The following is a 25,291-nucleotide window of genomic DNA, read 5'->3' on the forward strand; positions in this document are numbered from 1 at the left end:
TCATCTTCTGGCAAAGAGGTATTTCCTTTGGGGGGTAAATTTGTGCTATACAGAACTCTACCATGAACTAGAACTGCCCATATCAGATATGAACTCTAAAAAAATAGCATGGGATGAGTACAGAAACTACCTAAAATTGGTTTAAATATTTTTAATCCCTTTGTTAAGGTGCAAGATGTTTATTTGCAGGACCTATACTTCTTTTTTTGTGTGCTCTTTTACTCTTTTATTTACTCCACATACCCTAATCCATCTGTTAAGGCAGATTGGCAGTTAGAAACAAAAACTAGCTGAAATTAGTATAATCTTGAATTTCAATCTGATACTGAAAGTATTTACTTAAACTGCAGTAAACTCTTTAATCACACAAGTTATATACCTACTTATTGTTATAATTCAAATATCTAATGAGAATTTATGAAACTTGTCTTATCTGTATATGATGATTTACCAAAGTTAGAACAAAAAGACTTTTTTTTTTGGTGTTTTAAATAGCAATGTTATTTTATTTTATTTTATTTTTTAACATCTTTATTGAAGTATAATTGCTTTACAATGGTGTGTTAGTTTCTGCTTTATAACAAAGTGAATCAGCTATACATATACATACATCCCCACATCTCTTCCCTCTTGCTTCTTCCTCCCTCCCACCCTCCTTATCCCATCCCTCTAAGTGGTCACAAATCACCGAGCTGATCTCCCTGTGCTATGCGGCTGCTTCCCACTAGCTATCAGTTTTACATTTGGTAGTGTATATATGTACATGTTTGGAGAAAAGGGAACCCTCTTGCACTGTTGGTGGGAATATAAATTGATACAGCCACTATGGAGAACAGTATGGAGGTTCCTTAAAAAACTAAAAATAGAACGACCATATGACCCAGCAATCCCACTACTGGGCATATACCCTGAGAAAACCATAATTCAAAAAGAGTCATGTCTATTTACAATAGCCAGGACATGGAAGCAACCTAAGTGTCCATCAACAGATGAATGGATAAAGAAGATGTGGCACATATATACAATGGAATATTACTCAGCCATAAAAAGAAACGAAATTGAGTTATTTGTAGTGAGGTGGATGGACCTAGAGTCTGTCATACAGAGTGAAGTAAGTCAGAAAGAGAAAAACAAATACCATATGCTAACACATATATATGGAATCTAAAAAAAAAAAATAGTCATGAAGAACCTAGGGGCAAGATGGGAATAAAGACACAGACCTACTAGAGAATGGACTTGAGGATAGGGGGAGGGGAAGGGTAAGCTGTGACAAAGTGAGAGAGTGGCATGGACATACATACACTACCAAACGTAAAATAGATAGCTAGTGGGAAGCAGCCACATAGCACAGGGAGATCAGCTGGGTGCTTTGTGACCACCTAGAGGGGTGGGATAGGGAGGGAGGGAGGGAGGGATACGGGGATATATGTATATGTATAACTGATTCACTTTGTTATAAAGCAGAAACTAACACATCATTGTAAAGCAATCATACTCCAATAAAGATGTTTAAAAAAAAAAAAAACGAGTCATGTACCACAATGTTCATTGAAGCTCTATTTACAATAGCCAGGACATGGAAGCAACCTAAGTGTCCATTGACAGATGAATGGATAAAGAAGATGTGGCATATATATATACAATGGAATATTACTCAGCCGTAAAAAGAAACGAACAAAAAGACTTTTAACGCTCGTTCAAAGCGTTACGCTCGTTAAAAGCCTATGCTCGTTCTCTGTCTAGCTGTGACCAGCTGAGGCAGCGCGGTGGCATAGGGACGGTAGCCTTGCCTGGCTACTGCAGCACTAGGGTGTCAGTTGGTCCGGCCCAGAACACTTCAGTTCTGCCCTGCAAGTATATATTTAATAACTGATTGGTGTGTCCCTATAATACAAGAAAATGGAAACTGAACAGCCAGAGGAAACCTTTCCCAACACCGGAACCAATAGCGAATTGGTAAACGCCCTGCTGAAGATATGGAAGCCAAACAAGCTTTTAAAAGATCTAGAAACACTGATGAGATGGTTGAATTATGCATTCTGCTTCAGAGCAAGAATCTTGGGGAAGTTATTGGAAAAGGAGGCAAGTATATTAAGGCTCTCTGTACAGACTACAATGCCAGTGTTTCAGTCCCAGACAGCAGTGGCCCCGAGCGCACATTGAGTATCAGTGCTGATATTGAAACAATTGGAGAAATTCTGAAGAAAATCATCCCTACCTTGGAAGAGGGCCTGCAGTTGCCATCACCCACTGCAACCAGCCAGCTCCCACTCGAATCTGATGCTGTGGAATGCTTAAATTACCAACACTATAAAGGAAGTGACTTTGACTGCGAATTGAGACTGTTGATCCATCAGAGTCTGGCTGGAGGAATTATTGGGGTCAAAGGTGCTAAAATCAAAGAACTTCGAGAGAACACTCAGACAACAATCAAACTTTTCCAGGAATGTTGTCCTCATTCCACTGACAGAGTCATTCTTATTGGAGGAAAACCTGATAGGGTTGTAGAGTGCATAAAGATCATCCTTGATCTTATATCAGAGTCTCCCATCAAAGGACGTGCTCAGCCTTATGATCCCAATTTTTATGATGAAACCTATGATTATGGTGGTTTTACAATGATGTTTGATGACCGCTGTGGACGTCCTGTGGGATTTCCCATGTGGGGAAGAGGTGGTTTTGACAGAATGCCTCCTGGTCGGGGTGGGCATCCCATGCCTCCATCCAGAAGAGATTATGATGATATGAGCCCTTGTCGAGGACCTCCTCCACCTCCTCCTGGACGAGGGGGCCGGGGTGGTGGCAGAGCTTGGAATCTTCTTCTTCCTCCGCCACCACCACCTAGAGGAGGAGATCTAATGGCCTATGACAGAAGAGGAAAACCTGGAGACCGTTATGATGGCATGGCTGGTTTCAGTGCTGATGAAACCGGGGACTCTGCAATAGATACATGGAGCCCATCAGAGTGGCAGATGGCTTATGAACCACAGGGTGGCTCTGGATATGTTTATTCCTATGCAGGGGGTCGTGGTTCATAGGGTGATCCTGGTGGACCTATTATTACTACACACGTAACTGTTCCCAAAGATCTGGCTGGATCTATTATTGGCAAAGGTAGTCAGCGGATTAAACAAACCCGTCATGAGTCAGGAGCTTCGATCAAAATTGATGAGCCTTTAGAAGGGTCTGAAGATCAGATCATTACCATTACAGGAACATGGGACCAGATACAGAATGCACAGTATTTGCTGCAGAACAGTGTGAAGCAGTATTCTGGAAAGTTTTTCTAAGACTAGTGAAGAACTGAAGGAGTCCTTTGTCTTTTTCTTTTATCTGCTTCTATTTAAAAAGCCAACATTCCTCTGCTTCATAGGTGTTCTGCATTTGAGGTGTAGTGAAATCTTTGCTGTTCACCAGATGTAATGTTTCAGTTCCTTACAAACAGGTGGGGGGTGGAGGAGGGTGTGCAGAAACACTGAAATTTTGAAACAGCAGCAGAGTGAGTGATTTTTAATTTTTGTTCATTGGTGGTGGTTTAAAAAAAAATCCGGGGCTTCCCTGGTGGTGCAGTGGTTGGGAGTTCGCCTGCCAATGCAGGGGACACGGGTTCGAGCCCTGGTCTGGGAAGATCCCACATGCCGAGGAGCAGCTGGGCCCGTGAGCCACGATTACTGAGCCTGCGCGTCTGGAGCCTGTGCTCCGCAGCAAGAGAGGCCGCGATAGTGAGAGGCCTGCGCACCGCGATGAAGAGTGGCCCCCGCTTGCCACAACTGGAGAAAGCCCTCGCACAGGAACTAAGACCCAACACAGCCATAAATAAAAATAAATAAATTAATTTTTAAAAAAAAGAAAAATGGAATAATATTAAAAAAAAAAAAATCCCCCCATGTAATTATTGTGAACACTTTGCTTTGTGGTCTCTGTAACATTTGGGGGGTGGGACAGGGAGGAAAAGTAGCAATAGTCCATATGTCCCCGGCATCTAGTCAGAGCAGTGTGCAGAATGTAATGCTCTTTTGTAAGAAACGTTTTACGATTTTTAAAATAAATTTAGTGAACCTAAAAAATAAATAAATAAATAAATAAATTAGCCGAAGGTTCCAGGGCCATTTGAAACAACTTAAAGGAATTTTCTCATCACTGGCGAAAAGTAAATTGTTTCCATTGGTTCATGACTATAAAAACTTAAAAATCCCTATTTAAGAAATAGATTTACACCTCAACTGTGAAACTAAAAACAAAGAGAAAAAGTGTTTAAAAAAAAACAGAAAGGAAAAATAATATGTAATGTTATTATACTCTTAACTTGCTTTTATGGCCCTAATTACTTTTATTTCAGAACACAACATTTTGGCTGGAGGTAGGCCCAGTTAACAAATATTCTGAGTTCCTGCTACATGTAAAACTCTATGCTAGATTCTATGGTGCTAAAAAGAAAAGTCTGTATGGCGTTGCATCTTTATTTCCGCACTGATTACTGAATCGTGAATATATTTTTATACATGACCAAAGAAGATATCAAATTCAGACATATCTTCAGAAAGCTCCATTAAGAATGAGAATAGGGACTTCTCTGGCGGTCCAGTGGGTAAGACTCCACGCTTCCACTGCAGGGGTCACGGGTTCAATCCCTGGTTGGGGAGCTAAGATAGCTGCATGCTGTGCAGTGCAGCCAAAAAAAAAAAAAAAAAGGAATGAGAATATTTGTCTGTATTATTGTTTTCTGCTGAACATGGCTTGCCTAAATATTTTCTCTTCCTTTCACTTTAAAATAATCGCCTACAATATGAGGTGTCTGGTTGTCAAAGAGACCTTGGTAAGGTTGAAGAGTTGTCTAGATTCTCAAATATTGCCACCACATGCCAGATTTTTTGATTATGTGGGTAAATGGGATGGTTTAGACGTAAGACCTAGTTGTCTGCTACTACTCAGAACTGTCAATTTAACTAGCAGTACCTACAATTAGCATGCTCATATATGCTCCATATGAACAGAGAAACAAAATACAATCAATTCTCACTTAGGAGGGAGTGGGAGGTTTGGGGCATAGATTAAAGGGTTTGTGAATTAATGGTCTCTTCCCTACCAAGGCTAATAACTTCATACCTACTAATAAGCTGTACTTACTGATTTACACTGCTTGTCATACATACTTCCTTCTCTCCTCAGCACCCAAAACACACAAACAGACACACATCGCTCACTCACACACAAGACTGAAGGACTTGAACTAAACTTTAGGGCCTGTCACTTCCTGAGAAGGTAGAGCAGACAGAACTTTTTCATAGTTCTGATCCTCAGCCAGTAGTAGCTCCAGAAGTTCTGTTTAGAATGGACTTGGTGGGGACAGCAGTTTTATAAAAATTTGTGTTGAAGCTACCATTTTGTACGGTAAGCAAGGTAATTTTATGTAAAACGCATTTTTATTTTGGGTGGCTTATAGTGTTGGTGCTAGCAGGGTTTATGGAAGGAAATGCTAAAACCCTCCCAAGTCAGCCCCCTCTGGCTCCAGGTTCCACTGAAGGAAATGGAAGGAAGTAGAAGTAAGTTATAGGAAAGCAGGAGCAGTTAGGGAGCTGACAAACTGACAAACCTTCCTAGGGTAGGAGGAAGTAAGCACTTGAAATTTGGTCTATGGAACTCTCTACTTCAGTTTACACATTTATAAAATAGAGTTCATTTTTTTAAAATAAACGTATTTATTTTATTTTTGGCTGCATTGGGTCTTTGTTGCCGCACGTGGGCTTTCTCTAGTTGCGATGAGCGGGGGCTACTCTTCGTTGCGGTGCGCGGGCTTCTCATTGCGGTGGTTCTCTTGTTGCGGAGCACAGCCTCTAGGCGCGCAGGCTTCAGTAGTTGTGGCACGCGGGCTCAGTAGTTGTGGCACATGGGCTTAGTTGCTCCGCGGCATGTGGGATCTTCCCGGACCAGGGCTGGAACCCGTGTCCCCTGCATTGGTAGGCGGATTCTTAACCACTGTGCCACTAGGGAAGCCCTAAAATAGAGTTCATTTTTGACATGCTTTTGAGTGTAGAAAATACTTAGAAAAATACTTTTCTTGAAATTTTATTATGCAAAAAGATAATATAATTAATAAATTAAACTTTAACTCTTCTTTTTCAGTACTTTGCTTATTGCTGGAGAATCAGCTAACAAATACTGTATGGTGTGGCAATCAGAAAGCTGCAGAAGCTCTTTGAATCCATTTTTGTTTAGAGGTAAAGATTAATTGATTTTGAATGCTAAATAGAAAGTATAGATAAAAGGTACAATCAGTAGAAATGTATTGTCAGTATTATTATTATTATTATTGAAAACACTGTCATTATAAAAAGCACCATTCCAAAATTAGGATTTCAAAATTTATAATTCTAATTTTGGGTTGAGGCTTGTAATGCAGTTAATAATATTAAGTAGTTGTGCTACTTCAGTTCCTCCATACAATATTCTGTGTCCCTACTTAGGCTAAAAAGTAATGAAGCGGAAAGTTCTGTGTCACAGTATTTAAAATGATAGTCATCATAAAAATCTGATAAAATATATCATCTTGTTTAGGCTCATTATAATGAATTGGAATTTCTGATTTAATAAATCTTACGTTAACTCTTCAAAATATTGTCAAGGGCTTCCCTGGTGGCGCAGTGGTTAAGAATCTGCCTGCCAATGCAGGGGACACGGGTTCGAGCCCTGGTCTGGGAAGATCCCACATGCCACGGAGCAACTAAGCCCGTGCGCCACAACTACTGAGCCTGCGCTCTACAGCCCGAGAGCCACAACCACTGAGGCTGCGTGCCTCAACTACTGAAGCTTGTATGCCTAGAGCCTGTGCTCCGCAAGGAGAAGCCACCTCAATGAGAAGCCTGCACACCGCAACGAAGAGTAGCCCCACTCGCCACAACTAGAGAAAGACCGTGCTTAGCAATGAAGACCCAACGCAGCAAAAAATAAATAAAATAGAATAAATAAATTTATTAAAAAAAATATATTGTCGAATGTATTAATTTAGTAATTACTAAAATGGTCAAACAAAATAATAGTTCCATCTCCTACTAAATAGTAGAATAATTTTAACTTCATGATATTTCCGTAAGTTGAAATAAACCTTTATGTGACTTCTATTGCTATAATATTTTGGACTTTTACAAATATTAGCATCTTGAAGATGAAATACTAGACATAACTTTATTTTACTTTTTTTCTAATTTGTAAAAATCTATTTTGTAAGAAATTTCCAGTGTGGTTCTGTTTATTGCGTTTTTTAATCTTTTTTGCCCTGTGGACTGTTTCTCACTATTTGTTCTTTGGTTTGTTGTGGTTTTTTAAGTGCCAAGAACTGAAGAGCCCAACAGTCTATATTCAGTTGCAGATTTTAAAAAGATATTTTCTATTGAAGAAGAAAGCCTTGTGGTTAATCCTGAAAACGCAGAGTGGTGGAAACAAGCAAGACTAAATCTGATAATGACAGAAACTTTGGAACATCTAAGTACATATCTGCATCATAATAATCTATCTTCTGATGATAGTAAACTGGAGACATTTTTGCCTACCAATGTGCTTCAATTAGAATGTAAGTATGTAATAGTAAATATCACTTGTGTAAACATTTTCAGAATGAGATGTTAGATACTGGCTTTCCACTAGGTTATTGGGAGAATAAAACTAAATTCCAACATTCAATATAGCTCTGGCTCCACCAGAATTTAAAACTTTGACCTTCACTAAGCCTCATTTTCTTCCTTGAAAAAATGAGGAAGTTTGACTAGCTAATCATTAAATCTCTTTCTGTCCTAAAATTCTATAGTCTCAGCTTTAAATGTCTAGCCATTTTCAATTAGTGTCTTTGTTTTCTTTTATAAATGATTAATTTCTAGCCCATTTTCTGTTTACATCAGCCTAGATACAAACCAGCACTGTTATTTTTCAACCTGACAGCTGAGCTTTAAGTGTTCAATAATATCTAGTAATCTCTCTTCAACAATAGAAAATCTTCCTTTGTTACCAAAAAGTTTACTCATTAAGGGTTTTTTACTTGTATAATTTAAGAAGTCAAAAATGTCTTTTGAGTTAATTTTTTTTCTTCTTCTAGGAACTTTATGTTCTCCCAAGTTCTTTGAGCATATTTATGATTATTACCTTGAACTCTTCATTGGGTAGATTGCTTATCTTCACTTCACTTAGTTCTTCTTCTGGGGTTTTATCTTGTTCCTTCATTTGGAGCATAGTCCTCTGTCCCCTCATTTTGCCTGATTCACAGTTTTTATTTCTATGTGTGTGGTAGGTTGGGTATGTTTCCCAGTCTTGTAGAAGTGGTCTTTTGTAGGAAATGTCGTATGCGTCCCAGTAGCACACTCCCCACTGGCCACCAGAGCTATATGCACTAGGGGTGCCTCTTATATGGGCTGTCTACGCACTTCTGTTGAGGCAGACTGACTAATGTGAGTGGTCTGATAGGCGTGGCTGGCCCCTTGTTCAGTTGGTTGCCAAGCCCTGCCCTTGTGTGGAGGCTGCGGGCCACTAGTGGGCGGGGCTGAGTCACAAGGTGGCTGGAGCTCTGGGGGCCCCTGGGGTTACTGTTGGCCCACTCATGGGCAAAGCCAGGTCCCAGGATGGCTGGTTATAGACCTGCGGGTCACAGATCTACTGTCAGCCTGCTGGTAGGCGGGGTTGGCTTTTGACCTGGCTAGCTGTGGGGCCTGGGGTGTCCTGAAGCTGGTGTCACCCAGCTGGTGGGTGGGGTCAGACCCTGAGGTGCCTGGCTGAGGGGCCAAGGTGTCCCAGAGCTGACATTAGCCTACTGGGGGGTGGCAGTGGGGCTCAGGGGATGCAGGGCTAGTGCCCACCCACTGGTGGGTGGAGACAGGTGCTGGGGTCTCTGGCTGCAGGGTCCTGGGGTGTCATAGCTGGTATTGGCCTGCTGGTGGGCAGGGCTGAGGCCTAGGAGATTCTGGGGCTGTTGTCCAGCCACTGGTGGGCAGGAATGGGTCCTGAGCCTTCTGGTGGGCAGGACCAGGTCCCAGGGTGGCTAGGGGTTCAGGGGTGCCTGCTGGTGGGTGGGGCTGGGGAGTGGGGCAAGAAGCTAGCTGGTTGACCTGAGGCATCCCAGTACTAGTCCACAGGCTGATGGGTGGGGCCAGTCCCAGTGCTAATAAGCTAGAGGGAGGATTCCAAAATGGCACTTGCCATCACCAGAATCTTCATGGCAGAATGAGCTCCCAAAAAATGGCTACTGCCAATTTCTATGTCCCCGGAGTGAGCTCCAATTGCCGCCGGCCTTTTTGGAATCTCTCCAAGATCAGCTGGTGGGTCTGATCCAGGCTCCTTTCAAAGTACTGCTTCTGCCCTGGGTCTCAGGGTGAGTGAGATTTTGTGTGCCTCCTTTGAGAGTGGAGACTGTTTCCTACGGCTCTCCTGCTCTCCCAAAAGTAAGCCCTGTGGTCTTCAAAGTCAAATGTTCTGGGGGCTCGTCCTCCTGGTGCATGACCCCAGCCGTGGAAGCCTATGTGGGGCTCGGACCCCTTACTCTTTGGAGAGAACCTCTGCAATTAACCTCTGTAATTATCCTCCCATTTGTGGGTCACCCACCCGGTGGGGGGGTATGGGTGTCTACTATACTCTGTCTCCACCCCTCCTCTCTGTCTCATTGTGGTTTCTTCTTTATATCTTCAGTTGTAGAAGATCTTTTTCTTCTAGTCTTCAGGTCTTTCTCATCAGTAGTTGCCCTGCAAATAGTTGTACTAATTTTGGTGTGCCCATGGGAGGAGGTGAGCTCAGGGTGTTCCTGCTCCACCATCTTGGCCACTCCCCCTCCTCTTTTGAGTTATTTGGGTTGCTATGTATGCCATTATAGTAAATGGAACATACTTAGACTCAATTATACCTTTCTGAAATATGTATTGTTTTAAATACGTATTGTTTTAAAATCAGTTTGTGCAATAGTTAATAAATTTAGCTTTTAAAGGAGCTGGGGAAGTTTACTTTTTGTTTATTACAGAGTAAATAAATATATTTAAAAGTGAATTTTAGGGACTTTCCTGGTGGTGCAGTGGTTAAGAATCCCCCTGCCAATGCAGGGGACATGGGTTCGAGCCCTGGTCTGGGAAGATCCCACATGCCGCAGAGCATCTAAGCCCATGCACCACAACTACTGAGTCTGCATGCCACAACCACGTGCCTAGAGCCCGTGCTTCACGAGAGAAGCCACCGCAATGAGAAGCTCGCGCACCACAACAAAGAGTAGCCCCCACTCGCCGCAACTAGAGAAAGCTTGCGCACAGCAACAAAGACCCAACACAGCCAAAAATAAATAAATAAATAAATAAATAATTTTTTTTAAAAAGTGAATTTTAGACATTATTGTGTACGTTGGAAGACTGCTCTAAGGAGATAGGAATTGGGGTGAGAATTGTTATCAAGGGATGTTTCAAAGACAGAAGACAGAGGGCTTTGGATGTGGTAGAAAAGAGGGTAGATAAACAGACTAGGTCAAGCAAATGCACACCAGTCTATCCTAAGACCCAGATGGTTACCCATGGTAGAAGAAGAATTTTAAAAGAGATGAGGTCAGATTGTGAGACAAAGAAAAGAGAGAAGATGATTTTATGGGGTCTTCCAATATCCATAATTATGTATTAAATCTATAAAACTATCTATAATCTTTATTATGATATGTAACTATATTGAGGTTACAATGAAACATATAACTCATCCTGTTATCTAGTAGAATTATGAATCCCGAAGTTTCATTCTGAAATTTAAAAAGCAATAACTTTATCAGGAGCCCATGGCCACGTTGTCAGGATAGGGGTGGTTAAAAGAGAGTAGTAGAGGAAAATAATCAGAAAAGTGAAATTGTAAACAGTTCCTATTTACCTACTAAACACTCCAGAATATCTCTAGAAAATATCTCAGAGGTTGCCAATTGGTAGCACTCAGATCCTGTTCAGCCCATGTACTGTTGACCCATATGGTATTTTAATTAGTTACCAGCATTTAAAATTTGGAGGGTTGTACGAAAGTGATCTGTATTTTGGAATTGTCTTTAAAATTCCAAAAATCAGACTCAGATTCTCACATGGCAACAACTGGTTAGGGCTGGTAGTAGCTCACCATTGAGACAGACCATGCACCCTCCAGTTCACCGTAGTTCCCAGCACTCACAAATTGAGGCCAGGTGTTGGTTGGTATTTAGCATTACTCTTGCACTTTTGTCTTATATTTATAATAGTTAAGAGAAAAGTAAAATGTTTCCGATACCAGTATCTGTAATAAAAGCAAAAGCAAAAAAATTTATAGACCACATTTTGGAGGAAAAAACCAAAATCTATCTTCCCAAAGATTATGATTTAAGCACTGGCCCTATACTTCACTCATTTACATTATTTAGCTGGCCTATAAGGCACTTATGTTTTTTTCAAATAAACTTTGAGGTATAATTTACATATAATAAAATGCACTTGTTCTAACTGTACAGTTTAATGAATTTTGACACATGTATTTTTATACCATGAAACTATCACCACCATTAAGATATAAAATATTTCTATCACCAGGAAGTTCCCTTGTGCTCCATTGCATTCTATAGTGATTCTCCTTCTATCCCACCCTTCTCCCCTACCAACCTTCACCCCTGACTTCAAGTAACCACTGGTCTACTTTCTGTCACTATATATTAGTTTCCCTTGTTCTGGAATTTCATTTATGGAATCATACAGTATGAACTCTTTCGTGTCTGACTTCTACTCAGAATAACATTTTTGAGATTCACTCATGATGTTGTGTGTATCTCTAGTTCATTTCTTTTTTATTACTGAGGAATTTTTCATTATATGGATGTACCAAGGTTTGTTTATCAACTCTCCTGGATTTTTTTCTAGTTTTTTACTGTAATGAGTAAAACTGCTATGAATATTCTTGTAGAAGTCTTTTTGTGGACATTTGTTGTCATTTCTCTTCAGTGAATATCTAAGAGTATAACTGTTAGGTTTTATGGTAGGTGTTTGTTTAACTCTTTAAGAAACTACTTTTTTCCGAAGTGGTTGCTCTGTTTTACATTTACACCAGCAATGTGTGAGGGTTTCAGTTACTCTATATCCTTGCCAACTCTTGGCATTGAAAATCTTAAATTTTAGCCCTTCTGATGGGTATGTTGTGGTATCTCATTGTGGTTTTAATTTGTATTTTCCTGATAATTAATGACGATGACCATCTTTTTACAAGCTCATTGGCTCTATTTATACCTTCTTTTAAAAAATATTTAATAGCTTTATGGACATGTAATTCACATACTGTATAATTCACCCATTAAAAGTATATACCTCTCTGTGAATACACTAAAAACCATTGAATTACCATTCAAAGTTAGTATATTCACAGAGAGGTATAATCATCACCACAATCAATTTTAGGAGATTTTAATCCTCCCCCAAAAGGAATCTTGTACCCATTAGCAGTCACTCCCATTCTCTGTCTTTATAGATTTGTCTCTTCTGTATGTGCCATAGAAATGGAATCATACAATATGTGGTCTTTCGTGACTGCTTTCATTTAGCATGTTTTCAAGATTCATCCATATTGCAGCACGTGCATATCTTATATGAAGTATTGATCAAATATTTTGTCAAATTTTTAATTGACTTTCTTTTAAAATATTAAGTTATAACAGTTCTTTATATATTTTGGATACAGTCTTTTTTAAAGTATATGTATTACAAGTATTTTCTTCTGGTCTGTGGCTTGCTTTGTATGTAAGTTTTTGACCCTTAGAATAACTGTAGGTATGATAGCTCCAAGGCTATGACTTGTTGTTAAACTATTGACAATAGTCTGGAATTCTTTCTTTGCTCAGTAACCTTAGCTCCAGTAGTAGGAAAAAGAGGTGCTGAATTTTTATCCTTTAAAAAATTATTTTATTCAGACCAAAAATTGATTTTAAAAGCAGTAAACAAAGTACTCGTAAGGATCAAATTATATTAATCAGAACCCAGAACTAAAGGTTATCTTAATACCCTAGTAGAACATTCATTTAGGCATGAAAGTCATTGGATATTTTCATTTTCTGTTTTCAGCATGGCTAGAACATAAAAGTTGTTCCTCACCTATTAAACTTATTGAGATATCTACAAATGATCATTTATCACCTTCACCAAAGACTCCACCTCTGGCAAAAGAAGTAACAGACTCGTGTTTTTCTGATGAATATGTCGCTGTTGAAAGACCACGAAAAGAAGAAAAACCAAAGAATGACCTAGAACTAGGTTATAGAATAATCCGAACTAAAGAAAATAAAGATTACTTGGAACTTGACAGCACAGTACCATCTACTGAATCATCTTCCTCTTCCAAAATTGAAGAAGCATCTTTTAAACGTGGTAAAAAACAGGAGAATAATTTGGACCTTTTGAATGACTTTATTATGCTGCGAAATAAGTATAAGACTTGCACCTCAAAGACTGAAGTCACAGACAGTGATGGAAAAGATGGTGAGTAATTTAGTAATATTTTGGTGTAGGTATGATAGCTTCAAGGACTAAATGTATAATTTATTATAGAAGGTAAAGAAATAAAGCTCTTCAGATAAAACACATTATTCTTCAAAGTCAAAGAAAATGTCATTGATTCATGACACATTATATACGGAGATAGATATGGGATATACAGATGTAGATATGTATTTTCCAAAAAATTTAAAAGTGCATTTGAACTTTTAAGAAAAAACTTTTAAGTTTACTATTTGTAAAAACTCACTTTCTACAACTTGGTCATACAGATTCATAACATTTCTAACTTTTGCTGATCATTCTGCCATTCTTTTTTCTCTTTTAGCTCACAGTTCTACCTCCATATTTTAACTTGTATTTTAATGTGTACTTAAGAACCTTTTGCCTGTTTGATTGCCTATTACTCTTTTTAACTTTATCAAAGAGTTTCTGTTTGAGTTGTAACTGTTTTACATTCATCACTTATAAACATATCAAAGTAGTATAATGCGTCATATCATTTCACTTCTGGTAAAAAAAAAATTCTAGAATTCTAGCATTCTAGAATGTGTTTGACACAGATTACCCAAATGAAATAAGTACAAAAATATTTATTTGTGAGAGTTAGAGTATACTTAGGTCTTACTGTCCTATGTATTGATACTGTTAATGTACACAAGGTCTTGCCCCTGAATAAACTGTAAAATAAGACAAGAAGTAAAATATATACCAAAAATTAGTTTGAGAGTCCAATGAGCTTGCTAACTAAACACCAGAATTGGGCAGAGTACCTACCCAGACCCAGACTATGCTGGACTGGGCCAGGATTCCCCATGGTTGGGGAGTTGCTTGGGAAAAAGTCATGACATAGAAAAGCAGAAAAGAATGCCTGTTCTTTGTGTGCAGCATGATATGACAGCCTTTTATAGATCTATATAAAGTTATATTACTTTGTCAATCAGTGCATTTTCACAATGAAAAATTCAACAAAAATTCAGAAAAGTATTTAAAGATCTCAGAATTTTGTGACCCTTTATGTTTATATATATTTGTCATAAAGTTTCTTTTCATGTAATTGTTTGACCACATTATAACTTACCTTGCTAGGTGACAATTCTATATGTAACAGATCTTTCTAACCAATTTGTACCATAATTCAGAGCATAATTTCTACATGAAAGAATGAGCAAAATATAAAGAATTATCTTATGAATGTGATGCATAAATAGGAATTTTTTAAAGATTTGTTGTTTTCAGGTTTGTGAATGTTTTCAGATTCTATTCATATTTGAGGCCAGAAAACAAAAAAAAAAGGAAACCAATCCAAAATTAGCTCTGACATCCTTTTCTGGTTGTCATACTTGTGATGATGTCTTGTAACAAGGTATATTGGCAACAGAAAATGAGAGAAAGCAACAAGAAAGGAGAAAAAGATAAAAAGAATATTTTCTTATTTTAAAAGTTAGCCATTAATTAAACAATTAAAGGAATACTGATGTTAGGTGGGAATGCTCTGTACTCCTGATGTTTCCTCTATTAGTATTATGTTCCTGGCCTCTTTGCCCTTTAATGTGTTCTCCCCAGAGGAACTGGAATTAATTATCTGTATTGTAAATTTGAAAAAGAATAAATCGGGCATAAGCTTGCAGGAATGAGCTGCCTCACAAGTAACAGGCATTCTCCTCTGCTTCTCTATGTCATGAATCTTTCCCAAGCAGTTCCCCAACAGTGCAGAATCCTGGCCCAGTCCAGTATAGTCTGGGGCAGGGTAGGTAACTCTAATTCTGTTGTTTAATTAACAAGCTCTTTTGACTCTCAAACTAAGCTCCTTTCTCCAACTTAGTTTTTATTAGTAACAGAGGTAATATTTTGATATATATTTTACTTCTTGTCTTATTTTACAGTTGATACAGGGGTGAGAAAGAATGCTACAACTTATTAGGCCCCCTCAAAAACTCCAATAATTTGTAGTATTTAATCATAGCTATTTAAATTATTTATAGTTAATAAAAAATATACTTGAAAATAATAAAAAGCTAGTTTAGGATATTTCACTCTGTTTTCTTTTCACTGTGTATTTAAAGCTCATATATTCAAACGTTTCAAGATGGCAATGTTTTTCTAAAATTATCTTGTAATCATATTATTAATGGACAACATTGCAATCTAGTTAATATAACTCTAATCATAAATAAATTACATATATATATATATTTTTTAATCCTCTACAATACTTACAAACGAAGGAAGAAAACTACAGTTATTGAACATTGTGTACCAGGCACTAAATCACATATCAGAGATAAACATGATAACGTTGCTGACCTTGAGAAGCTTACAGTGTAATAGAGTGGACCAGACATGCAGATAATTTCCATACAACATTGTCAGTGACAGGAGACTATGCCGAGTGCTGAGGAAACAAAAAGGAGAGGCACTTTGCTGGCCTGGAAGTAGAGTGGGCAGTTACATAAGGCTTCCTGTAGAAAATGCCTGAGAGCTAAAGGGTAAGTAGTAAGAAATGACCTTACTAAGAAAGGATGGAGACAGGTAGGGTTTGGGGCATAGGAGAGAATTAGTAACAGAGGAAGGGTCTGTGGACAGTCACAGAGAAATGAAGTAGAACAGTATGTGGCTTTTAGGTGTCAGGAATCATCCTTGGTGTTTATAACACCTTATAACAATATTCGAAGTAGGTATATTAATCAATATTTTACATATGAGGAAACTGAGGCTAGTGTCAGAACTGGGATTGAAACACTGATCTGATGCCAAAGTTCCTTCCTTTATTACCATTCAGCTTCCTATCCAGCACAATAAGTCCATTGACCTGAATAGTTGATCAATTTAATACTGATGCATTTCAGAGAATTTTAACAATTATGATCATATTACAAGAGAGCATTTTAATCAACATTAAGTTTCCCTGAACAATGCAAATTAATATTTTTATTAGAACTTCAAGACAAAGAAGAACGTTCTTTAAGTCTTCAAGAAGAAAATCCTATTGTTTGTACTAATAAAACACTAGAGAAAGCAAATCAGGAAAGGAGAGCAGATAATGTCATTGAAATTCAAGCATCAGGTATGCATTATGCTTTTTAAATGCATTCAAATTAAGTAAATTTGAAAGCCCTTTCCTGGGTATCTAGGACACACCTTATTTTCCATATAATTTTCTTCACTTGTTTCAGATATTTCTTCATTCCAGTCCTACTTTCAGGTTATTTCCAAACCTGGAGTGCCTTATTCACTGCCTCTGCCCCTCCCTCCCCATCGCCCTATTCCAGTCCACTAAGTGTTATTTCTTCCTTCATTTAAACTGCTGCTTCCCTACATGCATCAGAGAACAGCAAACTGCAACTCCTCACTCAGACTTTTCTTCCCAGTCTGGAAAAATGAACTGTTGATGGTTGCTCTCTCTGTTCTCTTACCCACCATCAAGGTGGTGTAGATAAGTTATTATTGATTCCTATACCAATTAAAATTATTTGTTCTGCTGTAAAGAAAAATATTCTTTACATTGACCCCTAAAGAACAGCCTGCTTAAGAACATCATGCTCACTATTAAAATCGATAAGGAAATATGACACTAGTTCTTGAATATCATTTCATTCTTTTGGCTAAATTTCATTTATGACCTTTAGATGACAATGCAGATCTTTAAATATTGATATTCTAGTGAAAACTAAAAACAATTTGTCATTGTTATAAATGTGTTCATCTTAAGGTTGTAAGCTAATAGTGGAGGGAAAAGAAAAAAGTTATGTGATTCTCTTCCTTATAGTTGCCCTGCCAAATTAGCCACTGAATAAATCCTTTCTAATAAACAAGATAGCCATAAAATTATATTAATTCTACAGAGGGTTTTTTTGTTTTGTTTTTACTAGTTTATTTAGAATAAATATCCTAAAATAAGCCTGTATAGAATCTCATGATTTTTAACTCAGAAAAGAATTTGGATTGAGTTCAGGTTTCCATGAAGTAACATGTATGATTGATTTGTCAAAAAGAACATACCATTCTTATAAAAACACTGCCTTTAATGCTTTTATTTTTGCAGATAGCCAGTGCCAAGCATACTGTCTCCTAGAAGCAGCAGCTTCTCCTATCTTAAAAAAACTTGTATGCCTCTGTACTCTTCCTGTTGCTACCTGGAAATTTGACACTGTCATTTTTGACCAAACAAGGTTCCTCTTAAAAGAACAAGAAAAAGTAATAAGTGATGCCATTCACCAAGGTGAGTACAAATAAAAGTCACATTATTTTAAAGGATATAAATTTATGGATTATTAGAAAATGAATGCAGAAATTAGTCATAGATGGAGGCATAACTGTAATTCAGCATATGGCACCCACAAACCAATGCTGGAATATCAGCTAAGCAAGGATAAAAAGGTAAGAAATACAAGTGTCGCCTGCTTTTCATGTTTGCTTTATGTCACTTTGATTTTATGAAGACCTACATTAATATCTGTTTTCACTAACTGAAAGAAATCAAAGAGGATTTTCGTTTTTATGAAAAAAGGTATTTGCTTCTTTACTCCATTTCAGCTTACAGAAGGTTTCATAGGAACTCTCCATTTTCAGATAGTGGGGGAAACCTGTATCATCTGGCATTACTTCTCAGTAAAGCTCCTAGTTGACATATATATTACTTGACAGATTCCTATTGCAGAAACCAAATTAACCCTATTATTGTTAGCATCTGAACCACTTAGGTCCCTCCCAAAAAGGTGGGGGGAGGTCAAAAAGTAAATTGATTAAAGTCAATCCTGGACTTTTGCTTCTGGCCAAAATGGAGTAACAGGGATTGAATTTACCCTCCTTCCAGAAATAACAACAACAAACAAACAAAAAGACAAAGACAAAATAGATGAAACCAGTTTTTAAGATCCTAGACATCAGGCAACGAAGCACAATGATTCCTGAGAGATGGGAAACAAGTGAGGTGAGCCCTACCATTGCCCTAGCTTACTGCCTTGAAAGAAATGCCAGGCCTTGGCACAGGGAGAGGTACCAGAGGCAGAGCTCAGTGGACAATCTGAGTTGAAGAAGCAGAGCTAAGAGTCCAGGGAGACCAAGGCAGCTAAAGTTCAAAGGATAGAAGGTTAGGGGCTTCCCTGGTGTCACAGTGGTTAAGAATCCGCCTGCCAATGCAGGGGACATGGGTTTGAGCCCTGGTCTGGGAAGATCCCACATGCCGCAGAGCAACTAAGCCCGTGTGCCACAACTACTGAGCCTGAGCTCTAGAGCCTGCAAGCCACAACTACTGTGCCCACGAGCCACAACTACTGAGCCCATATGCTACAACTAATGAAGCCTGTGCACCTAGAGCCCGTGCTCTGCAACAAGGGAAGCCGCTGTGATGAGAAGCCTGCACACCGCAGTGAAGAGTGGCCCCCGCTCGCCGCAACTAGAGAAAGCCCATGCACAGCAACGAAGACCCAATGCAGCCAAAAATAAATAAATTAAAATAAATAAATTTTTTAAAAAAAGGATAGAAGGTTAGAGAGCAGAGAGCTTCACAAGGAGAGTCCTAGAAATTTGCAGAAAGTCTCCCTGAAGTATTCAGCAGAGTACTGATCAAAGAGTATATGTGAGGACAATAGCCAAAACATAGAAACAACCTAAATGCCCACTGACAGATGAATAGATAAAGAAGATGTGGTGCAGGGCTTCCCTGGTGGCGCAGTGGTTGAGAGTCTGCCTGCCAATGCAGGGGACACGGGTTCGAGCCCTCATCGGGGAGGATCCCACATGCCGCGGAGTAACTAGGCCCGTGAGCCACAACTACTGAGCCTGTGCGTCTGGAGCCTGTGCTCCGCAACAAGAGAGGCCTCGACAGTGAAAGGCCCGCGCACCGCGATGAAGAGTGGCCCCCGCTCGCCACAACTAGAGAAAGTCCTCGCACAGAAACAAAGACCCAACACAGCCAAAAATAAATAAATAAATTTATAAAAAAAAAAGAAGATGTGGTACATATATACAATCGAATACTACTCAGCCATAAAAAAGAATGAAATAATGCCATCTGCAGCAGCATGGATGGACCTAGAGATTATCATACTAATTAAAGTAAGTCAGACAGAGAAAGACAAACACCATATGATATCACTTATATGTGGAATCTAAAATATAACACAAATGAACTTATCTATGAAACAGAAACAGACTCACAGACATAAAGAACAGACTTGTGGCTGCCAAGGGGGTGGGGTGGGGGAAGGATGGATTAGGAATTTGGGATTAGCAGATGCAAACTATAATATAGAGAATGGATAAACAACAAGGTCCTAATGTATAGCACAGGAAACTATATTCAATATCCTGTGATAAACCATAATGGAAAAGAATATGGAAAAAAGAAAAAAAGAACAGCCATCTCAAAAAAAATAAATGTATATGTGAGGAACTAAACTACCAGAGGTTGGGAAACAAACCATCTGAAAGGATTAGAGGGAATAGTACTCTGAATTCACACAGGGCAGGAAATAATGTCTGTTCCCACCAGCCAGACTAGAAAAACTCATAATTCATGGAGTATTGATCATCATACTTAGAGAAGTCTTGTCTCAGTGGTGGGGAATAATTATCCCTAGATCTAGCACTGCTCTGGACCTGCCTAAAAAAATCATAAAAGCAAGACTCAAGGTTATCAAACTATTTCCAAGGAACTTAACTGCATCCCAGAACAAAGCTTAAGACTATTTATATGAATACAAAAATATTTAGCACTAACAAGGTAAAATTCACAATGTCTGACATCTGATCAAAGATTGTCAAGCATAACAAGAGACAGGAAACCACAGCCCATAAGCAGAAGAATCAATCAAAACAAACTCAGAGCTGACAAAGATGTTAGTATTATCAGAGAGGACACTGAAACTTATTATAACTGTAACATTCAATAAGCTAGAGACATAAAAGAGATGCAAATCATAGTTTTAGAGAATAAACTACAATGCATGAGATGAAAAATACACTGGATGAAGTTAATGGCAGATTAAATATTGCAGGAGAAAAAGCTAGCTAACTTGTAAGCATAGCAATAGAAACTACCTAAAATAAAACCCAGGTGGATAAAAGAATAAAAAAGAAGGAAAGAAAAGGGCATAGCGGGCTGTGAAACAACTTCAAATAGCCTTATATACTAGCATTAGAGTTCTCAAAGGAGAGGCAAAAGGGGGTAAACAGATAAAAAAATAATGACTGAAATCTTGCCAAACTCAGTGAAAACTACAAACCCACAGATCCAAGAAACAATGAACCCTAAGCACAAGAAGCATAATAAAGCTACACCAAGGCATATTATAATCAAGTTGCTCAAAACCAGTGATAAAGAGAAAATTGTAGGAGCAGCCAGAAGGAAAAAAATATATGCTGCAAAAGAGAAACAATGACAAGGTTGACATCAAATTTCTTGTCAGAAATAGTGCAAGTGAAAAGACAGTGGAATAACATCTTTAAAATACCTGAAAGAAAAAACCACCAACCTAGTTTTCTGTACTAGGCAAAAACATACATTACAAAAACAAAGGGGAAATAGAGATGTTTTCAGACATACAAAAGCTGAAAGAATTCATCGGCTGCGGATCTGCACTGTAAGAAATGTTTTCCTAAAGACAGAACAAAATGATACCAAATTTGGTTTCTCTGCTCTCTTCTTTTCCCTTCCTGGTCATGATTGACTTGTTTACACAAGTCCTTCCAGGGAGATACTACCCATAACTGGTTTTTCTGTTGCTCCTTGATTCCCAGTGACCACTGATTATTTGCTTTGATCTTCATTGCTTAAATCAATAGTTTTCATACTTTTTTTTTAACATCTTTATTGGAGTATAATTGCTTTACAATGGTGTGTTAGTTTCTGCTTTATAACAAAGTGAATCAGCTATACATATACTTTTTAGCAGAACTCTTTGTTCAATAAATATTACATGGCATCCCACTATATAAAACAGAGAGAAGTAGAGCTTCTCTGGTTAAATTAGGCCTGGAATCCGGTCTTCTTGGCCCCACTTTTGCATGCAGTAAAATCCGATCTATCATCTTCAATAAGCTCTGGAACTACATGGAACGTATTAATTAGATAATTGTCTTGTCCCTATAAGTACCTCTTTTGTTTGAGTCATATCTTTGGACAAATATTCCCAGGTGTCTACCTCCATTTCAAGGTATTGCTTTATGTTATGATCCTCCACCTTTATCTAAACCAGTTGGCAAGTTATGAGTTTAATTTTCTTCTTGTTTCATAACTGGGAATCATTGTCCTTCTTCCCACCAAGAGTAGAAATAACTGAACATTCTTTGGAAGCAGCAAAGTATGAACTCTAAGGTTAGCTGTAGGGGTTGGAATGCCAGCTCCATCATTTATTCACAAATTGACCTTGGGCAAGTTACCTAACCTCGTTAAGACTGTTTTCTCATCCATAAAATCAAGATCATAGTAAACTTGTCTGATAGGGTTATTGTTATAGATTCAATGAAATAAACAGATTATGTACAGCTTGGCACATAGTAAGCACTCAATAATAAATGTTATCTATTATTGTTAAGCATTCTGATATATATTCTAAAATTCTAATGTATATTCTGTCTTTAAATTATGTTTTTGCTTACCTAGGTAAAAATGTTGAAAGAGAAATGACATTCAAGTATGCTGCCCTCTTACACCTTTTGGTAACAATTAGAGATGTCCTTTTAACATGTAGCTTGGACACAGCATTGGGTTAGTGTGAAAATTTTTTATTTCCCCTTTTCTTCCTATTGAAATATTTTGTCTGAAGTAACGTTTACTTTTCTGAAAAAGATGCGCTTTGTAAGAAATTATGTAGTTTTTTTTCCTTCTGCATTAAACATTATATATATATTGACATAATTATAATGGAATATATATTTTATTCTACTTACATTCATTAAAAGAAATTTTCTGTAACAACAATCATCACCTAGAAAAATAGGTGTAGGATTCTCTATTCTAGGCCTGAATTACAGACTCCTAATGGCCTTAAGGGATTTGACTGTGTAATCATTATTATGCACTGCATTTTTTAAAACATCTTTATTGGAGTATAATTGCTTTACAATGGTGTGTTAGTTTCTGCTTTATAACAAAGTGAATCAGCTATACATATACATATATCCCCATGTCTCCTCCCTCTTGCGTCTCCCTCCCACCCTCCCTATCCCCCCGTTCTAGGTGGTCACAAAGCACCGAGCTGATCTCCCTGTGCTATGTGGCTGCTTCCCACTAGCTATCTATTTTACATTTGGTAGTATATATATGTCCATACCACTCTCTCACTTCGTCCCAGCTTACCCTTCCCCCTTCCCGTGTCCTCAAGTCCATTCTCTACATCTGCGTCTTTATTCCTGTCCTGCCCCTAGGTTCATCAGAACCTTTTTTTTTTTTTTAGATTCCATATATATGTGTTAGCATACGGTATTTGTTTTTCTCTTTCTGACTTACTTCACTCTGTATGACAGTCTCTAGGTCCATCTACCTCACTACAAATAACTCAATTTCGTTTCTTTTTATTATGCACTGCTTTTTAATGTAAGATGACACTTTGACATGTACATTTTAGGTCCTCATTGAATATCTGTGGCTTCGAATCTTTGCTAGATGCAATATAGCTATATAGCAAGATCTTCTGCAATTTCTTTTTTAGTTGTGCATGTAAGTTAGGATATGAATTACTTGAGTATTAAAAATCAAACTATTTTGAATGTATTGAAAATTTTAAAGATTTTGGAAATTTTTTCTAAACTATTAAAATCCTTAAAGTATCTGTCTTACTGCATTACTGTTTTAGGCCCCTTATTGCAGGTTGTTTAGACTTGTTTAGTAATGGTATATTTTTAGGATTATGTTTTATAATTTAAAGTTTCTAGAACCCATTATATACAAAGTGAAAATAATTTTTCTCTGATCTATGACCCAGACATTTTCTCTTATCTGTGACTCAGACAAATATTTCTCTAATCCAAGGTTTAGATAAGTACTGGGCAGCAGCGAGTTACAACTGTACTCCCTCTACATCACTGGGAGTTGTAATACTTGGCCAAGTATTATATTAGTATTATCTGGCCAGGTATTGTAACTAAGTTACAGCTACCTTTAGAAAGCCCAACATGGTGCTTTTCCTTTCTTCTCCAATTAAAGCATTTGAGTGTTGATGCTGAATGAAGTTGTCTTGTCTCCATTCCCAGACAACTATAGCCCTAGTTTACAGTATCTGTAGCTAGTATAATGGTGTAGTGTCACATGCTTCTGTTTAGTCACATGTCTTCATTATAATTTTCAGCTGCCATAGAAGATTGTCAGTCCTACCAACAACTAAGCTAACTATAAAAGCATAATAGTAAGGCAGAATATCAGAATCTAGAATATTTGGATTCCCAGGGAGAGTACAGTTGTGACTCACTCGTGCTCAATACTTATCAAAATCTTGAATTAGAGAAATAATATTTATGGAGGATTGCTTAAAGTATATTCACCTTTAAGTATTCTACATTTTACCCTAGGATTAAGTGAGACCATTGAGAGCTATATACTTGAACTGAATTGTTTCCGTTCCTCAAAGAAATGCCTTTACTAAATCACACTTTGGCATTATTATTTGGCTACCTTGAGGAACACTTATAAAAGTAAAATCCTTGTTGGAAAACATAACTTCTTAAACCCTGGGTACCAAGCCATAATGAGTAACCTTGCTTCCTTGGACATTTTTAGTAGAAGGCTTTCTCACTCCTCTAAACCTCTCAAAATCAAAGAGCAAGTTAGGTTGTCCTCCTTTCTTTCTTTGTGAATAGTGACAGAGGAAGAAAGGTCCATGTGGGTCTGGCTGCCTACCCTGGACCCAGAATTCTGTATTTTCTCCCAGCTTCCAATTTGCTTCTTCTCCCAAACTAGCAAGGTAATTAGTTTCAAGGTTTAAAGTATAGAGTTTCACTTCTGGGCTTTAACCCAGAAATAAATTCAGTATTGTGTACTGGGTACTGTAGTAAAGATACATAGTAATGGCACAAAGGATGGTGACTGTTAGCCTTTCAAGCTGAATTTTTTTTTAAATAAGTAGGAGTTTGCCAAGTAAATAAAGTATGAAAGGGTATTGTAGGCAGAATTAAGAGCCCAGAAGAATGACTTAGTGGGTGTATGACAAACGGTTCCATGTGGCTAAATTGAAGAGTACAAGGTGGAAAGCAAAGAGAGCTAAGCCTGAAGAAGTAAGAAAGAGCCAAATCATGAAAAGCCTTTTAAGCTACACAAAAGAATTCAGTCACTACTCTGTAAATAATAGGGAACCATTGAAACAGGAAAGCTACTGGATTAGGTTTGTCTTTCAGAAGGTTACATCTAATGGCAGTATGGAGAATCAGTGGGAAGTTTGGAGATTAGTAAGCAGAAAGAACATAAGTCAGTCTCTAAATTGCCCATCATTCTAGCTGTATTAAAATAAAATTAGAATTAATATGTACATAGTATAAAAATATGAACATGAACATTAAATTTTTGATTTATTATTGTATTTATTGTCCAGATATTCATTGAATACCTGATCTACATAAGTTACTCTGCCAGGTGCTCTACTTCAGTAATTCACAAAATTCACTGTGCAGTAGAATCACTGGGAGAAGTTTTACACATAGGAATCCCTGGGACTCAGTCTAGATTTCTTGAATTCGAACCTTCAAGGATAGGTCTCAGGAGTCTGTGTTTAAAATTGCTCTTAGTGAGTCTGAATTTAGGCACTTCTGTTTTAGCAGCTACATAAATTAATTATGCTTAAATATCATGGATTATGAGA

At 37.9% G+C, this 25,291-nt stretch overlaps 1 protein-coding gene and 1 pseudogene across 3 annotated transcripts in view; both read left to right on the forward strand.

Annotated features, from left to right (window-relative positions):
* SHOC1 (shortage in chiasmata 1) overlaps window positions 1-25,291 on the forward strand; it is an 82,087-nt gene that overhangs the window by 20,347 nt on the left and 36,449 nt on the right. Inside the window, exons 8-13 of one of the 2 annotated variants that reach the window (XM_082469267.1) lie at window positions 6,127-6,221; window positions 7,328-7,570; window positions 13,068-13,481; window positions 16,444-16,563; window positions 17,542-17,718; window positions 22,105-22,209. In XM_082469267.1, coding sequence (XP_082325393.1) covers window positions 6,127-6,221; window positions 7,328-7,570; window positions 13,068-13,481; window positions 16,444-16,563; window positions 17,542-17,718; window positions 22,105-22,209 — 1,154 coding nt within the window. Of the gene's footprint in view, window positions 1-6,126; window positions 6,222-7,327; window positions 7,571-13,067; window positions 13,482-16,434; window positions 16,564-17,541; window positions 17,719-22,104; window positions 22,210-25,291 lie in introns of both variants that reach the window. The other variant, XM_082469268.1, reaches the window with a different exon arrangement.
* LOC309664160 (heterogeneous nuclear ribonucleoprotein K pseudogene) lies at window positions 1,708-3,466 on the forward strand (annotated as a pseudogene). Its single transcript has one exon. The product of its transcript is annotated as a heterogeneous nuclear ribonucleoprotein K pseudogene (transcript).

The sequence above is a fragment of the Balaenoptera physalus genome (assembly GCF_965194825.1).
Source record: "Balaenoptera physalus genome assembly, chromosome: 7".
Taxonomy (NCBI): domain Eukaryota; kingdom Metazoa; phylum Chordata; class Mammalia; order Artiodactyla; family Balaenopteridae; genus Balaenoptera; species Balaenoptera physalus.